At 43.4% G+C, this 12,822-nt stretch overlaps 1 protein-coding gene across 1 annotated transcript in view; it reads left to right on the forward strand.

The window, feature by feature from the left end:
* The window catches only part of TBX5 (T-box 5), a 74,685-nt gene extending 67,568 nt beyond the window's left edge, over window positions 1-7,117 (forward strand). The window contains exon 8 of the mRNA XM_015405931.1: window positions 6,531-7,117. Within this exon, the coding sequence (XP_015261417.1) occupies window positions 6,531-7,117 (587 nt within the window). The remainder of the gene's footprint in view (window positions 1-6,530) is intronic.
* Window positions 7,118-12,822: the final 5,705 nt, after the last annotated feature.

The raw sequence follows: 12,822 nt of genomic DNA on the forward strand, positions 1-12,822 counted from the left end.
GCGAAGGCCCTCCCTGGCCCCAGGCAGGCAGGGGTGGGGAGAGGCAGGGAGGAAGCAACTTACCCTCCCTCTTCTCCTGCCTCCTCCTGGCTGAATGAGGACCGGAAGCGGGGTGGCCGGAAGCAGGGGGCGGGGCTTCATCATGTGCCCCCCCGTACCTCACCCGGGGGAACTGCGATCCCCCGCGATCCCCCCCGAAATGACCTCTGCATGCACTTAATCTTCAGCTTCTCCAATTAAAGGACATACTTTCCATTTTGTCCTGTTTTCTAGAGATCGATCCCCCCTGTCCCAGTATCTGGCCTTGGTAAATCATTATTTTTGCCTTATTGGGGACCCATTCTTAAATTAGTTGTCATTTCTAGAACGGGGATCACTCTATGGGGTATTTAGAAATCAAATCTCTTGAATGTGCGTTTTGTTTCAAGTACATATGGCATGGATATAAATGCATACATATGACCAGTAGAAGAAGAAGAAGAAGAAGAAGAGATTGGATTTATACCCCGCCCTTCACTTGGAGTCTCAGAGCGGCTTACATACTCCTTTTCCCTTCCCCTCCCCACAACAGACACCCTGTGAGGTGGGTGGGGCTGAGAGAACTCTGACACAAACTGCTCTTTTTCAAGGACAGCTGTGCCAGAGCTTGTGACTGACCCAAGGTCACATCAGCAGGTGCAAGTGGAGGAGTGGGGACTCAAACCCGGTTCTCCCAGATTAGAGTCCACACACTTAACCACTACACCAAACTGGTGCACTGCCTGGTGCAGTAAGGCACCAGGCAGTGCACAGCCTGTTTTAATTCACTGCAGCTGCTGTGCAACATGGGCCCCAGATAGAGATGCCAACCTCCAGGTGGGACCTGGGAAATCCCCCAGAATTACGGCTCATATCTAGACTACAGAGATTAGTTTCCCTGGAGAAAACAGCTGCTTTAGAGGGTGGACTCCATGGCATTGTACCTCACTGAGGTCCCTGTCCTCCCCAGCCCACATCCCCAAATCTCTAGCAGTTTCCCAACCTGGAGAAGAAGAAGAGTAGGCTTTTATACCCCACTTTATCACAAGGAGTCTCAAAGTGGCTTCAATTGCCTTCCCTTCCTCTCCCCACAACAGGCACCTTGTGAGGTAGGTGGGGCTGAGAGAATTCTGAGAAGATCGTGACTGGCCCAAGGTCATTCAGCAGGCTTCATGGGGAGGAGGAGTGGGGAATCAAACCTGGTTCTCCAGATTAGAGTCCACCGCTCTTAACTACTACACCATGCTGGCTCTCCTTGGGACCTTTCTCTGGGAGTTGGCTACCCTACCCCCAGACCATGGTCTTGAGCACACATAATGCAGCCGTCTTGCTTAAGCAAAGCAGTTCTGGGCCCCCTCAGCAGGTCTACGTCCCCTCAGTGGGGATAGGAGACCAGCTGGATCTCCCATTCATACTTCCTGGAGCTCCGTGGAAGCACTATGTAGAGTTGGTATTTTGCAGTGTGGTAGAACGTCTATGTATTCTGCTCTACCTTTAAGAAAACTGAGAATTCCATCTTGGCTTTTTAATCAATGAAGGACAGACTATGGAAACGTAACTGAATACTGCCCACGGTTGGCAGAGCAAAATGATGAAACGGCTCCAGGAGAGATTGTCACAAAAAATAGACAGGTTGCAAGAATATTCCTATTTTTCTGAGTGAAAACTTTGGAGGATTTGGATACGGTTGCAATTTTGGGTTGGGAAATTCCTGGAGATTTGGAAGAAGAAGAAAAGTCCCCCCCCCTTGCTTTTCTCTACCTTAAGGAGTCTCAAAGTAGCTTAAAATCGCCTTCCCTTACTCTCCACACAACAGGCACCTTGTGAGGTAGGTGGGGCTGAGTGAGTTCTGAGAGAACTGTGACTGGCCCAAGGTCACCCAGCAGGCTTCATGGGGAGGAGGAGTGGGGAATCAAGTCCGGTTCTCCAGATTAGAGTCTGCCATTGTTAACCACTGCATGACACTGGGAGCAGAGCCAGGGGAGGGTGGGGTTTTGAGACCGGAGGGACAGCAGCAGGGTATAATGACATAAAGTCCATCCTCCAAAGCAGCCATTTTCTCCAACAAAACTGATCTCTGTAAATTCGAGATCACTTGTAATCCTGGGAGATCTCCAGACCCCACCTGGTGGTTGGGAACCCTAGAAAGCCATTTTCTGAGCTCTTTCAGTGCTTCTGCCCATCAGAGTAAGCCATACGTGCTGTAGTTGGACTACTGGTGTGATTACATAGGGCTGAACATATCCATTCGTTGAAGACCAAGAATAGCAGATAACTTCTGCTTGTCACAACAAGCGGCAAAGAATTATGGAGACACGTTCTGTTTCTGGCTCTGGGTGGCATAAGCAAGCCAATTACTCTCTGCCTCTGCTCTGCCATATGGAAATAATACTATCCTACTTTACTGGGCTGTTGTAAGGATGCATATGAAGTATTTAGAACACTGGAGGTAAAAACTCTGTGTGATTATTCTGATATATGGCATTGCTGGACATAGCATATATACCCTTTCCACCCCATCTTTGCAGCCCTAAGAGCTAGAAAGCTTCTCTTTAAAAAGCTTAAATTTTGAAGGGGAAAAAAAATTAAGCTCACTCTGAGGATCAACTCTAAAATTCTAGGAAGGCTGTATTGTGGTCCCAGTGTTACACTTCCAACTCTTTCAGTTGCAGAATATTTAAAGCTTTTGAACCTTTTCAGACCCAGACTTTGAAAGTCACTTAATGGAATAGCTAAGCTGTTACCTTCAACGGGAAAAAACGGTCCTGATCTTTTTACTTATTTAAGATATGTATTTAAATAGGACCTATAATATGAAAAGACAATCTCAAAATGCATTCAAAGGGACATATAAAACAATAAAACCACTAAAACAATCAAATCAGCTGCACTTAAAACATAGCAGTATCTATTGCCCTGACCTGGATGGCTGAGGCTAGTCAATCTCAGAAACTAAGTAGGGACAACCTTGGTTTAGTACCTGGATGGGAGACCACCAGTGAAGTCCAGAGTTGCTCTGCAAAGGCAGGCAATGGCAAACCATCTCTGAATGTCCTTTGCCTTGAAAACCCTACTGGGTTGCCATACGTTGGCTGAGACTTGGCAGCACTTTCTGCCACCACCACCCATTACCGTAGACTTGGAGGTTCTAAGCAATTGCAATTGTCCTCTAAACCTTTCTGGGGAAATCCTGGCGTAGATCTCCTGGTGCCTCATCCCTCAGTCTCCATATTATTTTCTTTAAAAGCAGAGTTTTGAATTCATGCTGAAATGCCGCTAAAAAGGGAGCAAGGCAGACCTCCCTTGAAAGGGCATTCCATTACGATGGTGCCATTATCAAAAAATGTCTTTTCTCTCATGATCATCCACTGTTCCTAAGGCAGCACGGGGCACAGAGAAGAGCCTCCAAAGGTGGCCCATATGTAGATTCATATGGGAGAAGCTGCGTTTCTTTTAGTGTACAACAATACACCCTCTATTGAGTTGATGGGGGAGCCCCTGCACACCTGGGGCTCTGAAATGAAGGGAGCATGATTGAAAAGTGCATTGCACCTTCATCACTTTTCTGATCAATGGTTGTGGTTAGTTCCTGAACTCCGGCAAATGCTATATCTATGCAGCCCTCTGATCTGTCCAGTTAGCTTTTTTCATTTGAAACTGATTATCTTTGATAATCAGTCTGTTGTAATAGGTATACTCACCAATGCATCAGATAGCCAATATTCCCTTGCCATCGTGTACCAGTGGATAGATTTCTATGTACAGCAGAATGTGGTGGTAGGGTAGATGAGTACCCTCAGAATACAAGTAGAGGAGGATGTCTTTTTAAAAAAAAAATCCACAAACAAACAATTTCTGCAACATAACATACTCCTGTAGTGCATCAGAGTAAAAGGTTCAAGCCTAGCTTTCTCTTCTAGTTTTCTCATGGAAGACAGGGGGCTTTTAAACATAGCTATTATTCCCCCTCCCCATCTGAACTGGTGCAGCCCAGTTTATCCATCCAGAACTCCACCATGTCATTCTTCACCTGCATGTACTGATCCAAGCGATGCTACCTTGGAACCACAAAGATGGGTATCCAGCATCCTGTACCAGTGTGATTCTCTTTGTCTTAGATTCCCTGATTCTGCGCACACATTTTTGCTCTGCTTCATGTACATGCTTTTCCTTTGTGCTGCAGACCCTGCCTGTCCTATATTGTGTAATTATTCATTCTGTGACAGTATCTATTATCATCATCGTTACAAGCCCCAAGCTAGATTGGAGCATCTCTGATGCTGCTTGCAAAAGGAAGCTTGGACTCAGTGGGAAAAGTGGTAAGAAAGGAGACCAGTTGCTGTAATCCCAGGCTGCTCCTTCCATCGACTGCCCACACTACTCACAGCAGGACACTCTTCTGCTGAGATCTCCTTAGGGTGCCATTGAGAGAGGGCGAAGGAGATCTCCCCACCCACACACCCATTTAAAACCACAAAAGACCTAAACAAATGAGTCTTGGAACACTCAAAAGACCTAAACAAATGCCAAACATTATTATATCAGAGATGAGAACTTAATTCACAATGTAGATAAACTTCTGTGGAATATGGATATTTTATTCAGCTGGGAGAAGCAAAACAGACTTGATTTTCAGTATGGGCCTGTCTTGAGCAATTGTGACATCTTGGTAGGTAAGATTAACATAGCTGTAAGAGCTATGGGAAGAGGCCGTTGAGAGCTTCTTGGGGGAAAGCAGCATTCCCCGTTTATTTCTTTATTTACTTCATTTTTGTTGTTCAGTCGCACAGTCCTGGATTTAATTTAAGTGAAGGAAATAAATATGTCCGTCTCCTCTCAAGCATAGAGGCATAATGGCAGGGTCTCAATTACTCTCAGCATCTAACAATTAAGGATTGTGTCCAGTGGCCAAAGTCACCGGCACTGCTCAGAAGAAGTCTTGACTTACCTGTCCACTTGAGATGTCATGATTGTAGCTATAAAGCTGTGAAGACTGTTTTGATTCAGAGACTCCAATGTTGAAGCTATTGCACATGGATGTAAAATTGGGACTCATTTGAGAAAGGCAACTCGAAACGAGCATTTACTCGAGAAGTTCGTCCTACTTGTTCACCTGTTGAATATAAAAGTATACATCATGAATACCATCAGTACCAGAAATTAGTTTACTTTCGTGTAATTTCTCTGTGCACGTCTGCAGCAATTCTTGTGTTTTTCATTGTCATTATATTGCTGTTCCCTTTGTTATTCAGCCTTTTTCTCCTTCAGCCTTGTGTGTTTGGCATTTGTCATGTTTGTTTAATATGTCACAGAAGAAGTGCAAGTGGACTTGTGTGCCCTTTCCTCACACTTCTGTGGGTCTGTGCAAAGAAGCGGCTGGAGCCCTTCCTTCTATATTCCATGCTTCCAGTGTGGATGCTGATCATCACTCATCGTACCGGATGGGTGGAGAAGAAGCGGGAATGTCCCATTCAAAAATATCCTATGCTCTAAACCCAGAGGGTCATTTGTGTATGATCATTGCTCAATGACCATAGCATCAAAGGATGACTTATATGTCTTGATTAGACTACTGCAATGCCCTCTATGTGGGGCTGCCCTTGAGTATTTGGAAGCTAAAACTGGTGCAAAATGCTGATTGGACTGGGTCATGGGGAGCTAGCACTCCAGCCTTGTTCCACCTGTACTGGCTCCCAGTCACCTTCTGGGCCCAATTCAAGGAGCTGGTACTGACCTTTAAAGTCCTATATGGCTTGGGACCAACATACCTTAAAGATCACCTACTCTCATATGAAACTACCCAATAGCTTCCATCATCTTCATGGACCTTTCTCTGGTTGCCCTCTTTATCTGAGGCTTGATGGGTGGCAATCTAAGAAGGGGCCTTCTCATCCATGGTCCCCCTTGATCATCATCATCCATCAGGGGGTGAAGACGTACCAGTTTTGTTTGGTGTTCCATCACTGACCTCCTTTCTGTTTGTGTGTCAACTGGCTGTGTTCTGTTTAATTGGTTTTACAGTGTGTATTTTCAAAAGTTGTTTTAATGGTTGCTTACCGCCTTGGGGACCCTAAATTGTGTGGAAATGTGGGATAAAAATAATCCAAATTTGACTCATGTGAATGAGTCATTATGAGTAAATCACCAAGGGTAGGACATTTATATTGCTGTTTTACATGGGTTGTGTCCAGCCCCGTAGCTCGGGAATTCTTTGGAAGGGGGCCTTGGGAGGCCCGCCAGCTAATTAAATGAAAGTACCGTGCAGGTGGTAAGTTGGAGCACTTTGGGGTCAGCCCAGGAGGGAGGGCCCCCAGAAAAAACACTAGGGGGCCAGGCCCCGGGGGTATGTTAGCTACGGGCCAGGTTGTGTCTAGGTTATGCAACCTGACTAGCCATAGGATGTTGCCCACAGTGAGTTCCTTCCTGGGGACTCAGTTTCCAAGGGTACGGGAGGGGAATTCAGCCCCCACGCCATTTCCCCAAATTGTTCACTGTCTGTTTTCTATCCTCAGATGAAGAATGTTCTACCACAGAGCATCCCTACAAGAAGCCTTACATGGAAACGTCCCCTGCTGAAGACGATTCTTTCTACCGTTCCAGCTACTCCCAGCAGCAGGGACTCAATGCCAGCTCATACAGGACTGAGTCAGCCCAGCGCCAAGCCTGTATGTACGCCAGCTCTGCCCCACCCACAGAGGCCGTGCCCAGCCTGGAAGACATCAGCTGCAACACATGGCCTGCTGTGCCCTCCTACAGCAGCTGCACAGTGACTGCCATGCAGCCGATGGACAGACTCCCCTACCAGCATTTCTCGGCCCATTTTACCTCCGGCCCTTTGATGCCCCGCCTCACCACTGTCGCTAATCATACCTCGCCGCAAATTGGGGACACACATGCCATGTTTCAGCATCAAACCTCTGTCCCTCACCAGCCTATCGTTCGGCAGTGTGGACCTCAGGCGAGCATCCAGTCTACTCCCAGCAGCCTCCAGCCCCCCGAGTTCCTCTATTCCCACGGGGTGCCCCGGACCCTTTCCCCCCATCAGTACCATTCTGTGCACGGAGTGGGCATGGTGCCAGAGTGGAGTGAGAACAGCTAACAAGGCCACGTGGAAGAGATGCTGGGAAGATTTCACTGCAAAAAAAGTCAGTGGTTTCGGGAGACTGATTTTAACTGAATGTTCGTATCCAAGCACTCGAGAGACAGACAGTGCCCTATCTGGCCAGACCATGGTATTGTATCTCCTCCTCTTTTATTCCTAAAGGCCATCAACAAACTGACCCCCATATCCCCCCCCGACAGACTCTATACCCAGACACAGCTGCCGCACAGAGTTTGCATTGCTTCTGCACCGACGTTTGCCCCGTACATGTTCTTTCTTTTGTTTTCAGGTGACTCACAGGATTTTATTTTATTTTTATTTTGCTGCCTTTTGACACACAGAAGAGTGCTTGAGCAACCAGCTAGAATACGTTGCGCTTTCTTTCTTTCTTTCTTTGGTTGTTGAGATTGACATGTTATATAATAAATGATAATATATATAGATATATATTCTTTCAAGTCACTCGGAGAAAAACTTCCATTTCAACAGTGACTTAAAAAAAATGGGTGGTCCTGAAGAGTATGTGGGGTTTCTTTTGACAGGTCATGCTGATGATCCATGATCAGATCCCCAGACACGCAAAAAGGAACTAGGGGTGACCGAGGGGGGGGGGAAGAGTATGGTTACGGATCAGGGCCATAATGTTGAGCAAAGACAGCATAATGCTTTTGTTCCTGTGCAGTTGGTCTTTTTTGGGGGGTGCTTCTGTTGCCCTTGCCTTTCTTCTCCCAGGGCTTAAAGCAGCTGGGCAATGATGCAGGGAGGAAAAGCTCCCCCACCAACCTTCCCCAGCACCATGGCCCCAATCCAAACGGCTCTTCCCTCACTGCTGCTTTTTGCAGCTGAGTTAACCTTTGGGGAATCTGATCATGAGTCCTCAGCATTGTGTGTAGTTTACCTCGCACAAAAGGGATGGTGGGGAGAGCAAGTATTCCACAGGTAAGACCATTTTGCCTACCTCTGTCATCTGTTTCTTGACTGACTTTTCTCCCCTGTGCCTGTCTGTTTCATAATCTGCCAGGTTATGCTAGGGAGTCCAAGAACAAAGAGAGTTCTTGTCAAATTAGCTACAACATTGTCTCCTTCCTTTTTCTTTTTAGCAAGAGAGACCTGCACTGTTGTGTGTTTTTTTTAATGGCTCACCTAACCATTACTGCATGTTGAAACACTAACCTGGCTTGGGGCCAAGCGTGGGCATTTCACTACACACATAGCTACTGCTGAAAATGGCAGCCCTGTATCTGGCTTTTCCTTTATGTTATATCTCATGGAATTTACCATGCCCTGAGATCATGACAATCTGTATTTCCCTTCCCCACATCTACATCATACCATTGGCTACCATGTGAGGTAGGGAACATGGAATGTTGTGATGGCAGGATATATAAGTAAGTTCTACTCAATGGCATTGGGGAAAGGAACACTCATGCAGCTGCCATTTTTGCTAGCATCTGTGCATGAGTTACTGTATCTTGTTTGGCCCTTAGAAGCCCCAGATTTATGTCATTTTCTAGGAGAGGAAAACAACAGTGCATTTTCTGCATGGCAAATGTAGCAGTGATCTAATGATAAAACAGGAAGGGAAGGTGGAAATAGAGCTTGAACCCATTGAAAAGTGAAAAAAAATAAAAGATGTTGAGGAAAATGGGTAAAGTTACTTTTTAAAAGCAATGAAACATAATCTAACAGTAATATCATTAAGTCAGTAAATATATATATATTACACTGCTTATGTCAGAATAAAACTAAGGACCAAACAACTTTCCACAATAGCAATAGAACATATTCCTATGCCAAATTACACACACACACACACACACACACAGAGTGAGAATTTATAGCCTGAAGAGATCCTTAAAAACAATACCCACAATAAAATACTAAAACTGCTGGTGAACTACAGCTCTCCCATTGAACCTAATGCATTCAATAATCTGTTAATAGAGCAATTTCCAGTAATGTGGCAAAAAGAGAAATTTTAAAAATATTTCAATACTAAACAAAAGGAAATCACCAATGTGATCTTACTATTTGTTAAAATTTCAGTATCATTGCTTTTAAAGAGTAGATTTGCTTGTATCCATTTTTTCTTTGTCTTCTTTTAACCTTTACCCCACAATGACAACACAAGTCTCTAAGCCTGGTTTTGTTTTCAGAGCTGCTTCAGATATGACATTGATGTGCCCCTGTGGAAAGGGGTGTCAGGAAGGTTAAGTGTGCCATACTTTATATTTCCCCTTCATCTTTTTCACCTGAAACAGAACTTTTGAGTTCTCCCCAAGAAATATATATATACTTGCCCCTGATCCTCTTCTTCCTGACACTTAACTGGTCACTAATTGACAAATAGCCATGTCCTCTCATCCCATGTGTGTACTCAGAGATCTTCATTGAGGGACTTTGTCAACTTTTTGGAAATCTAAATATAAGATATCGGTTGCTTCACCATTCTTCATTTTCTCAGAGTCAAAACATTGGTAAGTCAGGACTTCCCTTTGCAGGAGCTATTCTTCCTCTTTAGGGTTCATTCCTCTATAAGATTAATAGCCTATCTTTAATATCAGTTTTGCCAATTTACCTAGATTGTATGTTAATTTATCAATAATTCCTAGGATCCTTCCTAGATTCCTTTTGTTAAAAATTAGTGGCATGTTTGCTATGTTCCTATTCTCTTGTAAGGACACTGATTTTAGTGAGTGTTGCATTGTTTTATTGGAGCAACAGTTTCAATATCTGAGTTCCTTAACAACTCTTAGGTGTTTGCCTTCTACACCTGATGACTTGTTAGTTTTAATTTTTCAGTTAGCCCTTGAATGATCTATTAATTTGTTTCTTTTGGACTTTCAGATGTGTTTGAAAATCCTGTGCATATTATCCACAGTGAAGACAAAAACAAATGATGCGTTAGCTTTTCTGTGTCTCCCTGTCTTCCATTAGCAATCCTTTTGTTGCTTTGTCAATCAAGCAACTTACCAGTTCTATTTCAACTTTATCAAGGTCATATCTGAAGCCACACTTGGGAACAAGAAAAAGTGCATCCACCAGGGCAACTGAGTTAAAAAAAATATTTGCAGGAACTGTCCATTGAATTAAAAATGGGCATCTCCTTTTTCACAATACTTTTTTAAGTAAGAAGGGGAAAAATGGCATTAACCTTGCTTATAAAAATTATTTCTAGATTCTTTTACACTGCTTTATATTAGTTTTTGTAACACTTCGACTGTCATGGCTTATACCAGGTATGTGGGAAAATCGTAGCTTGGTGCTGAGACTCTTTTTTCTAAGATGCTTACTCTTCCCACGGTAGAACTCCAATTCCCAGGGTTCCATGTTGAAGAGGGAATGGCTCTTGAACCTGTTATCCTACATCCAACTCTGTATCTCTTCATCATTTCCCATTCTTAAAATTGATACATGTGGGGAAAGTGGCCATTCAATTGTTCCTTGGGGTGAGCCTTTTTGTCTGGGGTGGCCCATCAAGTGGCTGATCCTCCATGTGAACTTGCAGTGAAATGGTGATGGCAGCAGGTAAACAGCTCACATGATGGAAACAGTTCAGGGGAACTATTTGAAGTAGCCTCCATTGAGTCTGTGCCAAATGTTCAGCAGCTTTGATTTTGGGAATGAGTGTCACCAGTTTGGAGAAGATTATTCTTTCTCCTCAAGGGATGATTGAGTCATTCGCTGCATCCTTCCCATCCCCTTCCATGAATGCTGCTTAGTGCACATAATTCCCTTGAATCTCCATTCCCTGTACCTGGAAAGATGTCCTTGTGCAGCATATAAAAGGAATCCTGTCCTTAGATTCTACAAATCATGACAGCTTTCCCCTCACCTCAAAATGCCCAGTGCCATTACTTCTCCTAACCTGTACTTTTTCCTCCATCCTTATGAAGTACATGGACAACCTGCCCATTCAGTACTATAGTAAGCAGGATGATGGCACAATGCTACATCCGGTAAGACGAAACATTGGATTTTAATAAAGAATGTGGGCTGAGACAACCAATCAGCTGCTTCAGGATTATTGGAGGCAAAGGAGGACAGTGAGAGAAAGTGAGGGCAATCTAAACAAAACATTTTGATGAGTGTCAAAAAGTCACCAAATCTAAGGTATTTGTCAGGAATGGGGAAAAAATGATAGAAAAGAAAAAGCAGTTTGGAATAAGTCCTAGACTGCATATTTCCACCTGTTTGACCATGTTCTGTCTCCTAGCTTGTTTTAAAAACAAAAGACATCCACAATGATGCTCAATCTACCTAAGCCCAAGAATTAAATCAAGATTAGAGTCCCCCAGGTCTTTGTGAAAAACAACAACAAATATCTGAAATGAAGACCAAAAAAAGATCAACCAGAGGACTCCTGTGAGTTTAATAAAAGCAAACAAGTCAAGTTTGCAAAATGACCTTTTGTTCTTTTTTTTTTGTCATCTGTACAAAAAGGAAAAAATGGGGAAATTTAAAGATTATTTGAATGCATTCAATGAGGCTTTAAACAAATTTGTTGGTTTTTTTTAAAAGGGGGGAAGACTGTGACTAGGTCAGAAAAATCTTCCCATTGCAGGGTGCTTCAGGTGTAATATTTTACTGGTACTATTTATTGAAAAACAGGTGTTCAAATAAGTAATAACAGGTAATAAAGTCAGCAAAGCAGCTGGTTGAAACTTTAAAAAAAAAATTATTGATACTCAGATTGTAAGTTTGGTTTCCCTTTTTTTGCCCCCACCCCAACTGTACTTTAAAAAAATACAAATGACCCTAATTAAGAAAACAGGGTATATGTGTATGCACGCCAGAGAGGGTGAATGTGTGTGAATGTCAGTATGTAAGGATGCAAATATGTCAAATGTATGTTGCTACGAACAAAAAAAATCTACCTATCTAACCTTTCCATATTCTTGTGTGGCAATTTATGTCTAATAAATACCATGTGCTATGAAGTGCAAGGTATCTGGACACCCTTTTTGTTCCCATTTATTTTGTTGAACAAAATCACAGACTAAATGTAAACTTGATAATGAATTCAAGTGTGCTTCATGGTACAACTTTTCTACCCGATGCCCTGGGCCATAATAGAATAAAACCACTTTTAAATTATATAGTTTTGTAGAATGTATACCCTCACCTGGATAGCCCAGGCCAGTCCAATCTTATCAAGCCTCAGAATCTAAGCAGGGTCGACCCCAGTTAGTACTTCAATGGGAGACCACCTAGGAGGTCCAGAGTCACTATGCAGAGGCAGGCAACAGTAAGCCACCTCTGAATGTCTTCTGCCTTGAAAACCCTACAGGGTTGTCTTAAAACGGCTGCGACTCAATGGCAAAAAAAAAAGTTGTACAGTACTTTACAGTACACGATGTTGTAAAATACTTCACATACTTTGTCTTGTAATCCTTAGAATATCCCTTTTAGGTAGGGTATTATTATCCCCATGTTGCAGATGAAAGCTGAAGGTAACTCGCCTAAGGCCACCTAGCAAGTTTGTGACAGAGATCACTGTGAAATCTCTTAGCTGTTGTGCTACATCAGCATCCGCACTTATGTTTATATGCTTATGCTTGAGTAAATGCACATGTTTACTCAAGAGTAAACCCATGCAATTACCACAGTTAATATGCATACTACTGAAGCCTTCCAGTTCTTGTGTATTTACTCAGAAGTAACTCTGACATCACCCTGCCAACAAAAGTCCACATGGTCAA

This window comes from Gekko japonicus, unplaced genomic scaffold (assembly GCF_001447785.1).
Source record: "Gekko japonicus isolate JY-2015 unplaced genomic scaffold, Gekko_japonicus_V1.1 scaffold297, whole genome shotgun sequence".
NCBI lineage: Eukaryota > Metazoa > Chordata > Lepidosauria > Squamata > Gekkonidae > Gekko > Gekko japonicus.